At 38.6% G+C, this 20,062-nt stretch overlaps 1 protein-coding gene across 6 annotated transcripts in view; it reads right to left on the bottom strand.

Moving 5' to 3' along the window:
• Positions 1-20,062, bottom strand: part of FGGY (FGGY carbohydrate kinase domain containing) — a 301,158-nt gene that overhangs the window by 89,202 nt on the left and 191,894 nt on the right. For all 6 annotated transcript variants that reach the window (XR_008237131.1, XR_008237130.1, XM_052801137.1 and 3 more), the window contains one exon: positions 988-1,103. Coding sequence is in view for 4 of the 6 variants with exons in the window: in XM_052801137.1 (XP_052657097.1) it covers positions 988-1,103 (116 nt within the window). In the remaining 2 variants the exon portion in view is untranslated. The remainder of the gene's footprint in view (positions 1-987; positions 1,104-20,062) is intronic.

Raw genomic sequence — 20,062 nt, 5'->3', positions numbered from 1 at the left:
GAGCAGTTTCAGTTGCAGGGGGAAAAGCTGAAATCTATTCAAGGAAGCTTTCAAGTATAATTTTCTGATAACCTGAAAATGATTTAAGAGTATATTTTGTGATGATCAGAAAAGTTTATAGATTTCATTACATTTCATTTCACTACAGTCCTCCCTACGCCATTTCCATTTCATGTTGCTGCATTTAAACTGCTGTACAAACTTGTTCAAAGTGCTAGACATTAAGAAAAAAAAAATCAAAGGAAATTTCAGATAATTAACTTTGATGAATGAGCATATTTTAATTCATGTCTGGTAATATTCTTGTTAATGACATGTCTGCTTAGGACATCCATTAAAAGTCCATTAACTTAACAGGGAAAGTCTAATAAAGTTATCCTGGAAATTTTCTGGTATATTAACATTATGGACTTTTAATGAATATCTGCTGTAGGAATTGCTATTAGCAAGGCTACCACTCTAATTAAACTTAGGCTCTAAGAGAGTGAAAAAAATCAGTATAAAGATAATAACAAGCAGAAGTAGCACTTTTTTTGAAAATTACTGTAAGGGAGATTGGCACAGGTCACAAAACATGCTATCAGTAACAGCTATAAATTACTATGTTGTGGCTTTTTTTTTGTAGCCTGCTATCCAATATTCCCATAACTGGTGCTTCCTTCATGTAATCAATTGCTGAGACTCCCATTTACTTCTCTATTGTTGAGGCTGAGCAGTACTGAAAGGCTACCTAGGCCCTTCAGCAGGGTAGAAGATATAAAATTTAAACACAGTTTTTCATGAAAATTCAAAGTAAAAAGCGTACTTAGGAAAGCTGTTACCTATGGGCATCCAGCCTTGTTACCAACCCATCTGAAGCTTCATCAAGTCCTGCTACATATCTGCTGACTTTCACAATAATACAGCAAAAGACCTTTTTATATGTATATATCTTTTTATATATACATGCATATGTAGATGTATAAAACAAAACAACCCCTGATATACCTATTTTTTCATACTTATCCTTCACCAAATCTTCCAAACCAATCATTTTCCAGAAACTGTCATCCCAACCTCCATCTGAAGTGTACGTCCACTTGCACACTACTGTACAGAGGGACCTAGAAAACAGACAATATAGGCACAGAATCAGGAAAATGAACACATTTGGTTTTAAACTTGTGACTAGAAAGAAGTTTGTGCACAATGATCTCTTCATTCACTGGTCAAAAAATCCAAGCATAATGCTAACACTAAAAAAACCCAAACTGATTACTGTTCGGAGTGCACATCTTGAGATACCTTAAAAGGACCTTATGTTTAAGATTCTTCTCTGCTGAAACAGCTCCTAGTCTGGCCACTTCATTGCATAAATCAGTCAAATAACAGGCCATGCATATGCCCAGAAAACAGCATAGCATGAACATAACAGCTCTTCAGCAAGCAGCTGAGAGAAAGATTCCTGCTTCTCCAGGCTGCACCTAAATAGCAATGTTTTGCAGACAGTATGTCCTTAGAAAAACTATTATTTATGTTCAAGCTGAATTACAGTTTACAGGAGATTATATATGCACCGATAATTAGGTTAAATGACACTGCTTCAGTACCTGCAGGTACAAAATACCTTTATCAGGTGAACGTGTACAAGCAAAATCACATTCAACTACCAGAGTTTCTGCACAGCATAGGTTCAAGTACCACTACCATTAGGTCTGTATTTCAGCAGAAGCTGATGACAATTCGGTGACACGCTGAAACAGCATTAGCCATGATGCAGCTCAGTGCAATATTAAGTTCTTGTTTTAAGTCTCATTCCTCATAAGCTGATGCTGAATTTCACTGTGACAGTACAGCATCACAAGAGCAGACTACAGGAGCAGAAGATAAACAAAAGACAAGAGAACTTGCAGAAAAGTCTACCACAGCAAACAGAATGCTTTTTCTCCTAAAACGTTCCATACCCCCAACTTCTCATTGCCCACAAAATACAAATAACGTTCCTGAAGATTTAGTATTACAAAGACCATTTTCTGTCTGAACACTAAGAACCATCTCAGAAGATCAGTATTTAATTGTGCCTGAAAAGTCAATGAACTAAAAGGTATTAAAAATGCTAAATAGTACTGAAATTTCAGCTGCCTGTAGTCTTGGGAATACTACCATACCATCAAGTGCAAGACATCTTGGATGCATCTCAGGGCAACACAACATCATAACTGTTCTCCAAGAGAAAGCCCTTTCAGAGATGGATTTTCTTTGATGTCTTACAAGACAGCTTATTTGTGACTCATTTTTAGCCAAGGTGTGCTTTCACAGACATATTCTTTTTATTAGGATGTTACAATTCGAACACGTATCTTCAAAGCAAACTGAATTTTACTGAAGCATTTGACTTTTTCTTTCAGTTTTGCATAAGTAAAATCCAAACAAAATTCCTGTCTACAAAAAATATTTTTTGAGTTAAAGTAAACCCTCCCTTTCATCCAAGTGAACTACCTAGGGACCTAAATAAGGAGAATTAAACTAAAAGTCTTACTATTGTATTACATATTGTTACTTACATTACCACAATGCCTAGGAAAACCAGCACTGGACAATGACCCCACCATCTACAGCAAGGTACAATTACTGAACAAAGAAGGAAGACTGCTGCCTTCAGGAAACTTAAAAATAATAATAGCTGATAGTCAGGCACAGTGAGGTATCCCAAAGAATGTCACGCATATCAGCGCCTACAACACATACCTATAAAACACAATCAAACCCACCTAGACCCTCAAAATACTAAGCACTCAGTCAAAGGCAGAGACAAAACTTCACATAAAGTACTTGCTGCTAGTACAGATCCCAGTGGACTTTTCCTATCTAGGCAAAGCAGAGCTGCTTATTTTACAGTTGTAGCAAAACACATGCAGTAAATAATACAGGATCTGGTCTTTTTGAAAAAGAGGCCACTAAGGGAATGGATTCTGCTACTTCCAAGCTCGACAAACATCCTTGTCATAGTTTCCCATTCATTTATATAGAAATATGCCACAAATAGAGCAACAGCGAGGGCCTCTCCTCCATTAAAACACAGTAACAGAAACTAGCAAAGAAATCAGCAAACAGAACAGAAAAAGCGAAGCTGTTTTTATTTACTGTCTAGAAATCAAAGCTAAGGCTTCTAGACAATGATACTGTACGTACAATAAAGCCAAATTAGAACAGGAAGAGCCCTTCCCCACAGCTGGAAAACTATCTGGAACTCGGATTCATGGGGGTTTACGACGAGAACCAAGGATGTACAACAGAGGGCAGGATTCTCACAGGGTGGGACAGCTAAATGTCATTTACACTATCCTTGGTGTAAATCCTCTTATGTGACACTGAGCAGAAGATCAGATGATTATATGGACTCCCTGTACTCCCATTTTCTCATCCAGGACAGAAATGTATATTTTAAATGCACCATGTTTCATTTCATTCTGTTCTTTTGGAGTGACCATGGGTTTACAACCGGAGGACTGGTGATGTTCATTCACAATCCCACTGTTTATACAGGTGCATTGTTTGCTCTTTGCAATGAGAGAATTTATTAACACTACGCATTTTGGGGAAAAAAAGAAATAGAGATAACTATTTATATCCTTATAAATACTGTGGAGATTACTTCAGGGTTACTCTTCAAACAATTTCGAACACACTGCCCCCCCCCCCCCTTTTTTTTTTTAAAACAGTTTAAGAATAAATCAGACAATTACAATTCGGTGTCTGGTTTGAAAACAGAAAAGCACATGACCTGTAACTACAGCAATTACAATGTTGATATAAGAAATTCCAACTTCCAAGGATTTAAAAGCCAGACACAGAAATCTAATTAGGACCTTTGACAAAAACTGAGTGAATAAATAAATTCTAGGCTGAAGAAAATGCTGGGAAAAAATAAACATTTTCCCCAAATCAGCTCAAACCTCTCATTAAAAGGAAAAATAAAGACAGGGTATTTGAAATAAAGATCATTTCATCACTTTAGGAAAAATTTAGACATAAAGACTGAAACAATAATGCACCGAGTTTTCCCAAATATGGTAAATACCAAATCATAACAAATTATCATCAGAACTGAACATGTATTTTTCTAATCAGATCAATGCTATGAACTATTTGCACACCCTAAAAAATGCTCTAAGGGTGAGAGGTAAATGTCATGGCTCCCCACTTTCAAAGACCACAAAGCAACTCCCTTTAAGTCTCCATGTTTATCCAAAGAGAAACTGGAGCAGCCTTGCTGGACTCAAACAGGGGCCAGTTCTTCCATACAGTTCACTCTGAGGAACACCACATTTACATATATAGGTCCACTGAAACAGTGTGAATGAGGACAGACCGGCCCTTGTCAATCCACCGAATTCCAGCATATCGGGGCTCTCTTACTGGATATGGCTGGACTGAACATACTCCAGTATGAAATGGCAATGGGGCTGTGAGCATTTTCATCCTACTTGTGTAGATTTATAAATGCGAAGTGTTTACAGAAGAAGGATAAATAGATGATTTCTGGTTGAACTTTTAATGCAATATAGAACACATGAACTAGGAAGGACACCTCTTCCCAAATGAATTATCTGGCAGATCTGTAAGTGGAAGGTTCTGATATGAAGACCAACTTCAAATCTGAGCTAAAATACTAAGGCATTATGTTGGTAGGTTTTTATTTTCATGGCCACAACAAGAACCTCAAAACACTTGTTGTAAATGCAGTCCGAGCATTTACACTTCGCTGGGATTTAAGCTCCTTATTCCACCCTTGCTGCCACTCAATTGCCACATGAAAAGTACATGTTTAATTGAACAATATAGCTTTATACAAATCCTTAATATCTAAGGGAAAGTATTATACTGCAGAAAGGCATTCTGGTCTCCTAGATAATAGTTCAAGAAAAAAGGATTTCTTTGAGATGCCTGTGACGACAGATTAACTTCACTATATGCTTCAAAAGAACCTGGAGGTGTTGAACTCAAATCGCTGCCACTTACCTGATGAAGTGCTCTAATAATTACATGCAGCTGCTCAATTTCACATGTAGAGCGAGCAGTTTGTTCATGGTTCTTCACCTTTGAGTACCAATGGCATAGATACATATTAGCTTTACGGGCAATCACTCAGAAATTCTCCTCCAGAGTATCACCCTGAGAAAGTGATAGCACGACTCTTAACTTGGAAAAACTGTATCCAGAAAGATATTATGGTAAAGAGGAAGCCAAGAACCCAAATAATTACACCTACAAAGAAAGCCTCAACTATTAGAAAATTTTGTATTTCACAGCAGCTCCTAAATTTTATGGGATGAAGGGCAGATATTAAACAGAAACAGTACTGATATTCACTGTGGTATATTCCTTTTTTCCAAACTATTTGGCAGTATCGCCTCAATTATTTGGCCATAAACACCAGACTTGCACTAGCTGAAGCTGGATGAACCAGATGGATAGAAGCAAATGTTCCCCTTACTACACTACCAGGATCAACTGGGTTCAAAGGTGCTGAGTTAATAGGCAATCGTCTAGGCAACAGTCCTCTCCTGACTACCTAATCTCATGCACAACTTGAGAAGACATGGTGCAGAACCCCTCAGTAGCACAGGCCATATTTAGCTAGGCTGAAATACCATGAATTTGAAGACTGTTTTCCTCAAGCATATTCCCAATACAATGAAATGAAAGATTTCCTTTCTTTGTTCAGAACAAAAAGTTTTGCTTAGAATACTCCTACTGAAAAAAACAACCCTTTTGCATGGAAAATTTTTATTTTATTTAAACCAGATTTTCAACAGGAACATGATTATGTTTAGAGTTTCTTACAAATTCTAGTCTACAAAGAACTATAGGATCCTGCTTGCATCCAACAGCCTCAAGAAAAAAAAAATCCCTGCCACATTCATTACAAAGTAGATTTGGCTGGGCACAGCGTATTACACAATCCTTTCTATTACTGTCTGGCTCTGAGTTTCTGCGCATCTCTTGCTGAGACTGCGGATGTGCTGAAGTCCTGTATGACCAGAATCTCAGCATTCTGAAAAACCCACCAGCAGTATGTCCTCATAAGAAAATCATGAGGTTCAGGGAGCCTGTAGTGATTGAACACACACTTATAATTCCCAAAATGCTGTCTTGAAGCAACTGTTTGCCCCCCACTAACCTTCAAAAGGATCCCAGGCAACTGGACTCGTGGCCAAAGCAACTCAGGTGCTCAAAGTTAGCTGGTATGTGGCTCTTCTTGCATTGTCTACCCATTTAAGTATTATCTCTCTCTCTGTTGTACTTCTCAGAGAGAAGGAAATCAGATACACTCATTAAAAAACAGGAAATACTGTATGGTCTTAGTTATCTGCATAAAAATGTATCTAAAAGATGAAGGTCAAAAAAAAAAAAATCTTCTCCACACCTGCTTAAGAGTTGCCAGAGCTTTATGCTTTGGTCTGTTCTTTGCTGACACCATCTCCCACACCCCAAAAGGGATGAAGCAAGCACGGACATGACTCCCAACTCTGCAGAGATTCTGCCCTGCCTGGGAGAATACTTGCTATCTTTGACAACAAAATACTGTTGGGGGGATATTCCGTAACTGCAGCGGTCTTCTGGAAGTCATCCTAATTTTGAGTATAGGTTAATATAAAAGTCCTACTATCAACAATAGTTGCTAAAATAAACAGGTTTTCCCTGAAAAGTGACCCTATAAGGCATTTATACATGACCTTCCATTCATGAGGGCTGGTACGATACTAGTTAGCCTGGAAAATGAGTCAGCTACCAGCTTTAAAGGCAGAGAACCCTGTCTTGACCATCCTGAAGGGAATGGAAGTTTTGCTCTCGATTCCAAAGCAAAAGGATCTGCTTCATTCATCCTAACTGCTCAGAAATGAATTTAAACTAATGAACATAATTAATTTTGCAGGCATCGTTAACAGTGTAACGGTTTAATCACAAAATATGTTCAATGGATCACTTCCATGAAAAATGTCCTTGCAACCTGGCTGTCATACTGAGAGTGACTTGGTGGTGATGAACTAAAACCAACTGTACCTGCTGAGGACTGTACCAAAGCTAAGTCCTAGGGAAGCTAGGATAAGGTATAGTTAGGTCCCCAAAGGGATAGCGTGCAGTAGAATAAAGTAACTTTCTGTGGTCTGTTGGCCAAATTTATTTAAAGCTACAAAGAATAGAGAACTAAGAAAGCTATATGACATTCTGAAGGCAAGAAGGAGACCTGAAACAATGGAGTGTGACTGTCACAACATCAAACATGTTTTTCCTTTTGTTCTGTAAACTTTAAATTTAAAACAGATTTTGAATTCAAATTGAAAACCAGGGCTTAGGTTCTGCTCAAGTGAACTTCTCCACATACTGACATCTGGACGAAGCTGTCAATGTCCTCCCAAATTATGCACCCCACAGTCTCGAGGCTTTTTACAAAAACGAGCAATTCACCACTCTAACACAGTCACAGATCTGACTGTGGTTTTTGCAAAAATGTTCCAGACAAAAAATTAAGACACAGCACACATACTCCCAGCATTCAAGCTTTATATTAAACAGAATTAGGCATTGGTACTGCAAGAGCCTGAAATACAGCAGAGGCTATCACAGAGCAATAGGAAACATGTAATTATTCTCTGCTCCATTATGGCTAATGCCATATACATTAATACATGACCTTTGAAATAGAACCAGATTATTAGATCCACTTACACCACTGGTATTTATACCTGTCATGCCAATGTCTCTGCCTGCTTGGTATATTTGGCTGCTTTGGGGGAAATGGGAGAAGAAGAGGGCAATTTGTCCTAAGGGACTACTTCTGCAGTAATAGGAGAAAAAATGTGACACCTAGTCATTTAGTCTTGAAATGTATAAAAAGTATGAGATGCAGCCCATGTTAAGCATTTGCTAAAAAGAATCAAAGAGCTCACAGCGGTGTAAGAAGAGCTGCACCTGTTGTCACTCAGTTACTACAGTAGATCTCTCAGACAGATTAGTTTTAAACCACAGGGCCAAGTAAGTCTGGGTGTGCTCTATTTCACATACACTGTCTGCATTTTACTCATTTCATCTATTCAACAGCTCTTTAATTGCATGTACACAAACCAAAACATGTCAGGGTCTGTTCCATCCACCCAACCGTGCAAATCCCAAGTTCCTAATATTTACAACACACCACTTTTTATTATTACTGCCTTTGACCCAAAGCCTACGAAATTCCTGCCTGCCCAAAGCCATTGTCCTAGTACAGCAGTGCAATACGACTCTTGACTGAAAAGGGTTTTCTTCTTCTACCAAAACATTAAACATGCCAAACAAAAAAGACAGGTGGGGGAGCCTGTTTGGGACAACTAGCAGACACATTCCTGTTGCACTCAGAGGCCTCGACTTTCAGTCTTTGCATGTCTGAGGACTTAAACCTAGCCAATAAAGGTAGAAAAGAAATTAGGGTAATCAGCATTGGCAGTTCTACTAGCTTCATCCTTTCTATGCTCCAGATAACACATTTATCATAAATAATAAAAACTAGTCTGATTGCCATTTATATTTTTCTAAAGATGTTAAAAATCACAGCAAAAGCAAAGCTTTCTCCACACTTTGAAATCTTCACTACAACTGCAGAGAAAAAAAAAAGATATGTAATATAAATACATATGTACATATATAGAACTCTAGGATGATTTTCCTTCCTTCTGTATGATGCAATGAAGTGCTACTATTTGTTAATGCTAAGGTCAACGGTAATTTTGTCATATTGCACAGGTGAAATAGGATTAAACTCTAGATTTCAACCTTGAAGTGTTAATGTTCCAAAAATTATTTGGATTTTCCTTTTTTTTTTTTTTTCTTTTTTTAGAAGTCTTCATCAGCTCATTTTAAACATCATCAGTACTGAATTCACCATGAGGAAAACTGAATCTCAGCAAACAGCTCTTCAGTTTCAAAAAATAAAGTTTTAGTAGAAAAGATTTCTTTTTACTACAAGTGTGTAACTTTGGTAGAAGATACCAATCCACAAAGTCACCAACGCAAAGGACAGTGAACAGCTCGTGACCTATAAACTGGATACATTGAAGCTAATGATGATACCTATATTTGACTATACATCATAGAATCATAGAAAGGTTTGGGTTGGAAGGGGCCTTAAAGATCATCTAGTTCCAACCCCCCTGCCATGGGCAGGGACACCTTCCACTAGATCAGGTTGCTCAAAGCCCCATCCCACCTGGCCTTGAACACTTCCAGGGATGGGGCATCCACAACTTCTCTAGACAACCTGTTCCAGGCCTCACCACCCTCACAGTGAAGAACTTCTTCCTTACATCGGATCTAAATCTACCCTCTTTCAGTAAAAAGTCCCTCCCCATCTTTGTTGTAGGCCCCCTTTAGGTACTGGAAGGCTGCTCTAAGGTCTCCCCAAAGCCTTCTCTTCTCCAGACTAAACAAGCCCAACTTTCTCAGCCTGTCCTCATAGGAAATGTGCTTCAGCCCTGTGATCATCTTCATGGCCTTCTCTGGACTTGCTGCAACAGGTCCATGTCCTTCTTGTGTTGGGGGCCCCAGAGATGAACACAGAACTGCAGGTGGGGTTTCATGAGAGTGGAGTAGAGAGGGAGAATCACATCCCTCAACCTGCTGGTCACACTTCTTTTGATGCAGCCCAGGATATGGTTGGCTTTCTGGGCTGCAAATGTACATTGCTGGGTCCTGTTGATCTTCTCATCAACCAACACCCCCAAGTCTTTCTCCTCGGGGCTGTTCTCAATCCACTCATCACCCAGCCTGTATTTGCGCTTGGGATTACCACGACCCATGTGGAGGACCTTGTACTTGGCCTTCTTAAACTTCATGACGTTCGCATGGGCCCACCTCTAAGCCTGTCAAGGTCCCTCTGGATGGCATCCCTTCCATCCAGCCTGTCAACAGCACCATATAGTACCTTTCCAAGCCTTTTAAGCTAAATTTTTTTTTGTTGCAAAAAAATTACATTGAAGTACTACATTTGGCCTAAAGATTTCCCAGGTTTTCTTTAAAATATGTGTTTAAAGTATTTGTTTGACAAGATTCACCATTCCCTCCATTTTTTTCCAAACACTGCTGACTCAGTGAACATGTATGGTCCTAACAGACTCTTTCACAATCAACAAGACTAAATTTTGGGTTAAGAATTTGTGAACTTGTATTCAGCAGCTCTGTTGGCCTCACATCTAGAAAGTCAGATGTCTCACTGGACTGGTGGCACAGCTTTTATTTAAAAACGTAAAACAGGTCTCCCTTCCTCTACTGTAAATTTCCCTGCCAAAGCACAGTCCATGAAAGATTAACGTACTCTTTTATGCAAGAGGAAAGCTCTTAGGGAACAACAGCTACATCACAGCCCTTGAGGGACTGGTATCCACCAAACCATTGACCAACAGATGCAGGCATTACACCAGTACTTCAAAACTTATTTATCAGACAAGGAAATGCATGGGGCTGTAAGGGGTAATGGGGTTTGCCCAGTTTTCACTGAGGTGAAATGGAGAGTTTCTCTTTCAAACTTGTGAGGTATTAGATCAGACTTCATCACTGCTCAGATCCAAGCACAAAAATGGCCCCTATGCCTCAAAGGGCAGCTGTCCCAAGGGAGGCAAAACAGCCAGATATGGCCACGACTGGTTTTCTCATGCAGTAAGCAGGAGCTCCAACTCTGGCAAAGGTTGCAGAACGTGAAGAAAAGCACTGGCTAAGCCTGCTTCACAAATATTGTCTCCATGCCCACTTCCTGGCCAGTACCATTTCAGTATTATATAAGTTCTTGACAATATCCAGGAAGAAAATATCAGAAAACAATTTCTTCTATAACCATAACATAGTTTCCTTGCAGATTTTTTCCAGGACCTCAGTGAGAGGAAGCATTTCAAGGTAGATGTATTACCATGGGCTTTTAGGTCTTTTGTCAGGATACAGCCTGTAGAAGCAGGACTCTTGACTCTTCTGAACACATACCACCATGCATGTGTGTTGAAGTCCCACTCACAGCTCTTAGCAACAATCAGCGAGCAGGAAAGAAAGTCTTTAAATCAGTAAATCAAAAAGTTAAAATTATTTCTGTAAAGGGGAAAAAGGAGTAATTAACTCAAGCCTCGCTCTAGTATTTGGTGTTCATGCTGTAACGCTTAGGAGGTTTTTGGCTGGCTTTTTAAATCACAGAATTTTCTAAGCAAATATGCTGCTTACTTAAAGGGATAGATTTTATTGTATGAAAAATACAATTCATATTTGCAATTTTCTACATCCACATCTATAATTAATATCTGCTGATTACAGCCACTCCCTGACAAGATTCCATGTTATATTTAAATCCTGAGTGTAACTTTGAAAGAGGAAAAAAAAAAAAAAATAAAAGAAGAACAATAGGATCATTTTCAAAGACTGCATAGCAGTACAAGGCTTCAAAGCAGCAAAGTGCTTTAAACTCTGGTATCAACCAACTGACCATGCCAACCAGAGTTAAGAGTGACCTCCAATTACCACCACAATAAGCACAGAACTCTCTTGAGAATTATAAAGTGTAGATGTTTCCTGTACTCCAGAAAAGGTATGAGACTGACGTTGTATTATACAGATAAACCCTGAACTTAATGACTGTTGGGAAAAATCAATTCTGTGACACTCGGACTCTAAGGATCAACCCACATAAATAAAATGCTATGTTGGATGAGGTACCTTAAAAATGTAACTTTTGTGTATCTTGCCAGAGATGTGAAAGTATGCATTTGATATATAAGTATTGTAAGAAAACTGGCATGTTTTACTTTTTCATAAATACACACACACACGTATTTATACACATACAGATATTTACTTTGGATTGGGAGAATGTACCTGTCTGTAATTGTTTGCTGTAATCTATTTAAACCGGTCCTTTAAAAAACATAAATAAATGCATCAAACACTGCAAATGTCAAAAAAAGTCGTACAACAGAAGGTGAATCACACTAACTACAATGAGATGATGTTTCTTTTACTATTTGTAACAGAGTCCAATTAAAAAAAAAAGTGTGTTTCTCTTTAGGAACACACTATCAAAGGATTTAAAGACTTAAACTCTTAAATTTAGTTTTCCTAGAAGAAGTTATATCATCAGACCTGAAGGGAACCAACTGTCTCAAGTGCAACATACCGAGTCAGATTAATCCCTTGTGTACATCCAATAATTTCAGTGGATTCATACCAGGGATGCACTTAGCTAAACACGTTGAGTTGGACCAGAAAGTACAAAATAAGAATATTTTATCCACCCACGTACACCTCACCATGTCATGAGGCAAGGGGAAGCAAACACTCAGCAGACTGCTTGCTTTTTTATTAATTTCATTCTGTATTATATTACAGACACCCAACCAAGATTCAAGTCCATTGTCTTCGGCATTGTTGAAAAACACATAATGAGACACAGTCCTAGACACAAAAATGTATTGTCTAGACAAATCAGACATAGCATGTGGGATTGGAAATATTAATCCATTCCCTTAAAAGATGGCAAACAGAGGCAAAAGAAATTGAGTGACTTGGCCAAGGGTCAAAGAGTAAACCTTATTCAGACCCCTGAATTGAATCTTGAACTCCAGAGACTCAGTCTAGAGACCCAGGCAGAAAGACACCATTCAGATACTAAGATGCTGAACATATTGAAAATATTCCTATGCACAGCTAGTCTAAGTCTTTAAATATGACAGTAACAAGAAGTGTGCACATACATGAAATTGAATCACTGTAAGTTTTAAAAGCTTAATAAGCAGAGAGAAGGTTATAAAAATCATCCAAAAATGGCAAGGCAAATGAAAAGCAAAACTGGAAATAAAGCCCACATATCTAGCCGCTCCAGTCCGGCAGCCTGCCCTCTGGACATACCTCCTGCCATTATGCAACATCAGCAGTGTTTCAGTTCAATTTATTCAGACAAACATATTCTTTCGAGCTCAGTATTTCAAGGAAACTACTCTGCAATAGGAAGTCAAATACCTATTTCAATTAAGAGCCTGTATTTAAAAACACATCTTCTCCCGTTACTTTCTTCAGGCAGTTAAAACTATTACACAATTAAAACTGAAAGTATCGGTATACAGAGCCAGCATACAGTTTTCCTCTGGAAGTCTAAGCTTGAGCAAATTTACCATAGTTCAGGGCTTCACCAAACACTCAATGAAGTTAGTCAAAAGATTAAGCAGAGTACAAGTAACTGAGAAAAAGGAAGTCAGGTTTCAGGCAAGCTCCCTCACCACCATATGGCTTTTGATAGAGTGAGATTACTCCCTTCAGCAACATACATTTCTCCCAGTACAATAATGGCAGCAAACCACTACTCACATCTACACGTGCATCACCCAACACATCTGTCAGGACCATTTGGTGCTTTGGCCGCTGGCCATCAAACAGCCACATGTATCCTCACATCTATTAGCTGTATTATAATAGACTTCATTATTTGACAGGATTGACATCAGCAGGGTATAGGAAGACCGCAGTTATTAGCTCCATGACACTTTATCCTTCTACTGTATGAAAAGTAAACAAGGGACATGCACCACCAACATCCATGTTTAGGGAGCACAAAGACTTAGGAAGTACTGTGGACTTTTCCCGTGGTTTAGAAAGTGTGGCATGATGCTGAGGGCAATGACTGGCCAGCAGCCACGTGGACACTGACACTCTATACACTGACTAGTAAAGCAAATCTCCACATGAGCAATGCTACACTTCATGATGTGGTTTATGCTGTTTTCATATAATTGAGTAGAATTAGAGTGGTGAGAAAAAAAACCACCCTTACAGCCCTAACACTGATATTTTGAGAGAGAAACTATTAGTCCAGAAATCTCTTCACAAGTTCACTATAAATACACATTTTACTAATTCATGAGTAAATAATGTATCTATTCCTAATGTCAAAGCTGTTGAAAGGCTAATCTAGCACGGTACTTGAACATATGTGCGAGTACAAAGTCCTGAAGAACCGTCAGTAGAGTTAATGGGAGTTTTTACCAGCTTAGTCAGACTATGCTGAACTGGAACCTAGGCTGTCATGCACTTGCGGCCAGACAAAGCCTAAGTGAAACCAGAACAGAAGCAGGGAAATTGCCAAGAGTACTGCAATAAAAGAAAGTTTTAATAACTACATTTTGATGCAGACTGATCTGATTTCACATGCTAAACTCCAACATTGAGCCCTCCTTCTTTACTCAGGCAAACAACCTTCAAGTCTTACTCAAGTTAGGATGACAGGATTCGGCTGCCGTGTGCAACTGAATCAAAGATGCACCTTAGAGATTCCTGCCCAGGCAGTGAGGTGTGTTGTTACCTCCCATCACAAAAATCAGTTCAGTCACTGTATACTCTTAAAATCACAAGTCGTTCCTAAATACTAGGTATATTTCGTCAAAATTTACCATCATTAGTATCAATTTTTTTGGTGGTTAGGTTTTAAGGTAAGGCATTTAAATCAAAGGAAAAGCAAGATGGCTCATTTCACATACATCATATGCTGTATTGTATGCTTGTATTTTAATCTTTTAAATGGCAGTATCTGAGCCTAATTCTGGAGTATTTTTAATAATAATGATAATGGTTTGAGTTTACAGTTCTTTGGAATTGTATTCATGTAAAAAAGAGGGCAAACTTTGGAGCAAATCTCAAAAAGCAAGATCAACAATATTATTTGGATAGCTGTGTGATTCCACAAACCAAACAAAGAAAACCCCACCAAGTGGAATCACAAGGAGTTCTGAAACAGATAACTGAAGTGAGTAAAAGCACACAAACTTCCATAAAGTAAGAGTGAAAAAACCAGCTTATTTACATCAGTAGGGAGAGGAATGGGAGATCAATACAGAAGATAAGGAAGGCTACAGAGCAGATAAATCAAGCACCATTATTCCTCAGAATACAGCAATACATTCATTGAAACAAAACAAGCAATCATTATGCAATTGAAAAAGGGTATGAGTATTGCTGGGACCAAAACCTTAACAGGGAAAAAAAAAAAAAAAAAATACTACATTACATGGATATCTAGACTGCCTCCACTCATAATAATAGAGAGAAATAACATAAGGGAACATCATAAACCCTTATTAACGGAGCATGGTTTAAAAGAACTATCCCCAGAAGGAAGTTAACATGATGTCAATTCTAGGATTCCTCCCTCCTTTTTTTCCTCCGAAACAATTACTACTGCCATTGTAAAAAAGAAGAGACTGGACAAAATGAAGCTTCACTTTGACTTGTTTTAACAATCAAACAAATCAACCCACGGGTTCTTGGAAGAGTGGCTAAAAGACTAATTTCAGATGCTTTAGCCTGTTACACAAGGAAGGTGGACATCAATGGGTTTTACATTCATTTAAATCTTAAAAACAACTTCATCTGGGAATGAACATCTACAGCTCTCTCAGAGACAGAGCTAACCCTCCCAGGTAAGCTGGGTAATGCCTGAGCTTGCCTTACACTAAACATTGTGAAAGGTGACGGTTGAACCAGAAGGGTGGAGTTTACCACTATTCTAAACTCTAATGAAGCCTTTCATGCAGTTCTAACAACACTAAAATATTTGTCTTTCCCTTTCTCGATACTTGAATTATACTGCAATACTTGCATAAAATACACTTCCAAATGCTGCAAGCACAGAGAAGAATGGACTAAAAGTCAATTTAAAATCCTTATGTTAGCTACCTGAAAAAATAAAGAATGCTTTATTCACTCTTTAATGCTTTACATTTTTTTAATGGAAAAAAAAAAAAAGGCAAGAATTTCCACATTTGTGTTTTTTACCAAATTAAGTGATGGAATTAAAAAGATCACTTTTCATAGAAACCCTGTACATTTTTATGTAAGAGAAATAAAGAACAAGTTTTTTAAAATGCAATTTTTCAAACTACTATTTGTCTATGAGCTTGGTCCTACACAGACTTAGGTGTGAGTCACCTGACCCAAACCAATAGTATCTTTGATATCAACGGGAGCATTTATGTAAGTCACTTGTTTGCATAAGCAACTGCAGGATTGTGCTTGACTTATTCTATATAGATAGGCCTTACTAACTCCAGCAATTAAGTCAGCAATATGAGGCTGTACATTCTGCATAATTAAGCCGTTTTCCTTAATGTAAAGTGGTTTGCACCTTGACAAAGAAAAGTACAAAGAAAATTAACTCACTGATGTTCTAAGATGGCTCTAGAGGTGAAAGGCCAACTTCCACTGCTGCAAGATGCAGACAGAAATCCTAAATCTCAATTTAACTGAGCTCTCCTGTCCTGACTTGCCATGGATGGTATGATAATGAGGAGGAGGGACAGCACAAGACCTGCTGTCCTGCAATAGTCAGAGATACACAAGGCTGGACTGCAGTAATGAAAAACAGAAAGAAAGAAAGAAAGAAACAATTCTACATCCAGATCAAAAAATAACACAAAGCACCACCTAAAAGGCAGCAGTTACTTAAAAGAGAACTTTCTGGAAGAAGGAATAACATGTATACCATGGGCTAAATCCACAGTACCTGAACTGTCTGAAGATGCTCTTGTCATATGGCAAGTGCTGCCAGTCAGATTACTCGGCTGGAGCAAGACATCAGGTGAAAACTTCTCTGGGTGGACTGACCTTGATTTTTCCAAATACACAATTTCTTCATAATCAGTGCCAATTAATCTCAATCAGTAACCTACAGACTGTTTGCAAATCGTTATCTCTGTCATACTGAAATTACAAAGTATCTTTTCTGGGCCCTAAGTAAACAAAAAGTTCAGAGGATAAAAATGAACAGTGTAAGAAGAACAGTTCCCCAAACATTCATACAACCAACAGCCTGTTCATACCAACATGCCTGGATAGCAAATAAAAGGACCCAGACCAGCAAAGCACTGAAGCACATGCTTTAACTTTAAGCACGTGCCTAAGGGCTTTGCTGGAAAAAGGCTCAAAGAAAAGAATGAACACGGTTAACTGAAAAGTCCTTCAGAATTGGATTGACTGCTTTGTTTTTTCCATTAACTCTAGTTGCTAGTAAACATGTTTGGTCTCAGCGACCTGCCCAATATATTTAACCCATATCACAAAAACAGCGATCTGGTACAACCAATCTCTTTACTCAGGGAAGTTCCACGAATTGGAAAGTGAGGGAACTGCAAGACATGTTTGGGATTCAGGCTACTTATAAGGCACGAGTAGAAGCAGCACCCTCACGTCTCTCTGATTGGCAAACCTACATGAAGGCCCTGACCATTAAACACGCTTTTAGTAGTTCACCACACAAGCCTGTATTGTCCTCACTCTCCCACCTCTTACACCAAGGTCCACAGAACACATTTTGGAGACCTCACCAAGAGGGCAGAAAACACTGCCACAGGACCGACGGCTCTCTTTCCCCCCCTCCCACTTGTGAAGGAAAGAAACCCAAGCTTGGAGAAGATAATTTCCGACTCTGGGTCTTGGGAATGTGACAATCTTTTTTATTACCTCCACCCTGGTCCATTAATAACATTTTTATATGCATCAAATTTACCCCAAAACCAAAATGAAAACAAAATTCCCTAGAATATCTTAAGCAAAATGCTTAAGCTAAAAAAAGGTTGGAGTCCAAAAATGGAAAGATGATTAGGGAGGTAGGTGAAGTTGGAACGAAACAATAATAAAAAGCCCTAAGAACACATCATATATTCATAGTTCTAGAATCATTAAGGCTCTGCATGACAGCTCTCACAAGCACCGGTATGGCAAACTAACTGACTTTTAAGCAGGAGTGAAAGTGGTTAAGCCCTAGGACAAATAATTTGAAAATCTCAGCACAAGTCTGATCTCAGAGAGTTTAAAGGAATGCAGACTGCCCAAAAACACAGCAGCTGTTTGTTTTTTCTGCCACCTTTCCAAGGTTCATGTCTGGAGTGAGGATAAACAGTTCTGAAAAAAAGTTATGTGGAGTTCAGACTTTAAGAAAATAAAACATCAGACTAGTATTTCTTGCAGAAAGATTAAAAAACCCCAAACCTTAAATTATTCAGCCCTGGAAGTTTTCAGGTGGAGCTCTCAGGAGCAGAGAGGTAGATGGCTTGAGGCTTCAATATATTAAAATGCTTTCTCTAAACCAGTCTGCATTTTCAAAAGCTTGGCCTGATGTGGTTTTCTTGAGCAATATTCCTCCGAGCAGAGTTTCAAATTTAATAAGGTAAAACTGTATTCCCTATTTTATGCACACATGTGTACATACACACACACATAAAAACAGAGGCCCTTTTAGATAAACCAACAAGTAAACAAGATAGCAGATGAAGACTTTGAGATCAGCCTGAAGTGATTTCCATCAGCATAGCAGATATCATAGTTACAAGATAATTTGTGCTATGTCATTTTGGGCATAATTCTTTTTACTCTCCCTCCTCCTTTCTCTCCCTGGTATTCTGTTTGTGCCAAAACAAATGAGCATCTACTTTAATTAATTAATTAATACGTCTCTTGATAGGTTAGGCAATTAGAAATCTCTTGACTCTTAACATATTTAGTAGGTGTAACTTTCCTTTGATCCACATTTAAAGAGACATAACCTGAAAAAGAAAGAGTTAAGAGGAAATTTACTTAGATTACCAGTGGAGCTAACTGGTATAAATAAGGGCTGTCTGTGTTGTTACAGGCAAGTCAGAAATAGCAGGAAATTTCAGGCACCATGTTGAGATTCAACATCTGTTTATGAACTGACCTTATACACAAAATGAAGAGTTGTTACAGGACAAAGTATACAAAACCAGGAAGTGTGAAACCAACTGGAATCCCTCCAGAGAGCTCTCCCATTATATTCATACCTGGTGTTACTGGGGCATCAGCATGAGGGAACAGTGACCACTAAAGAACTCTAATTTGTCTTTCAGATACACATTCAAATTATATATATCATGGACAAGCATTACCCAGTATGACATATGAAAGATACTGTTTATGAAGGGCAAATACAAAGAAGAGGTATCAACAGTGTAACACACTCTTACACATTCCCCATTTTCCCTTCTTTATAGGGAGATGAAAGCACTATGCAGCATTAACCTCGCATACAGATGCTGTGTTCAAGGAATTAAGGACAACATCACACCTACTTTTTCCATTAAGACAGGAAGCACACTGAATTTGCTTCTTGAAACTAAAATTATATCATAATATTGCTTTTTCTCAAAAGAGCCTTTATTAGATACATTATATACAACAACAAACCAAAAACTCCCAAGTACAGCTTCATGGAGAGAATCTTAGAAGATGGAAACTACAGGAAAATAGTTTTCTGTGTATTTTGTGGCATGTTCTCCCTCCCCCCCATCACTTTTAATTAAATATAAAAACACCTTATTGTGCAGATCCAGCCTCATCCCTCAGAAGAAAGAAGTCACCTTGGAAAATTACACTGGAAGAAGAGGAGAGGAGATTGTCTTAAAAATTTCAAACTACAGTGAATGAAAGTTGGAGTTACTTCCTTCATCCTAACAACGTGTACTACATACACATAAATGCAAGTGGGTTTTGGGGGCAGGGAGGGCTTTGAATACAATAGGCATATCTCTCTTTGCACATCCTCGGGTAAGTTTTTCCCAATCAACTTCTGCAGTATGAAGGGCTTTCCTACTTTCTTTCCCGCTTTGACAAAAATTCCTTGTGCCTGGGTACTAGAGGCAGCTGCTAGGCCACCTTCCACAGACTCCCTTCTACTCTAACAAACAGCCACTGGCATGTGGAGCCTGGGAGTGATGGCAAGAGAGCCACAGCTCTGGGGCTCTGAGCTGACTGCAGCCTGTTGAGTAACACAGGGACAGGCTCTCTGAGGAACGCTTGTTGTTTCCAAATCCCCACTCAGCAGAGTACAAGGCTACATCTATAACAGAACACCAGCAAGCCCATAAACTCAGGCTGACAAATCTGAGAGCACCTGAACTAAAATAAAGTGGACAAACACAGGTTTTAACTTAGATTAGCAGCTCTAGAGGCAATTTAAAGCTGAATGTGAGCAATCTGAGCCAAATAAATATATATAAAATCCAAATAT

The sequence above is a fragment of the Harpia harpyja genome, chromosome 11, assembly GCF_026419915.1.
Source record: "Harpia harpyja isolate bHarHar1 chromosome 11, bHarHar1 primary haplotype, whole genome shotgun sequence".
Taxonomy (NCBI): Eukaryota; Metazoa; Chordata; class Aves; order Accipitriformes; family Accipitridae; genus Harpia; species Harpia harpyja.
This window is presented reverse-complemented; position numbering and strand designations above follow the sequence as displayed.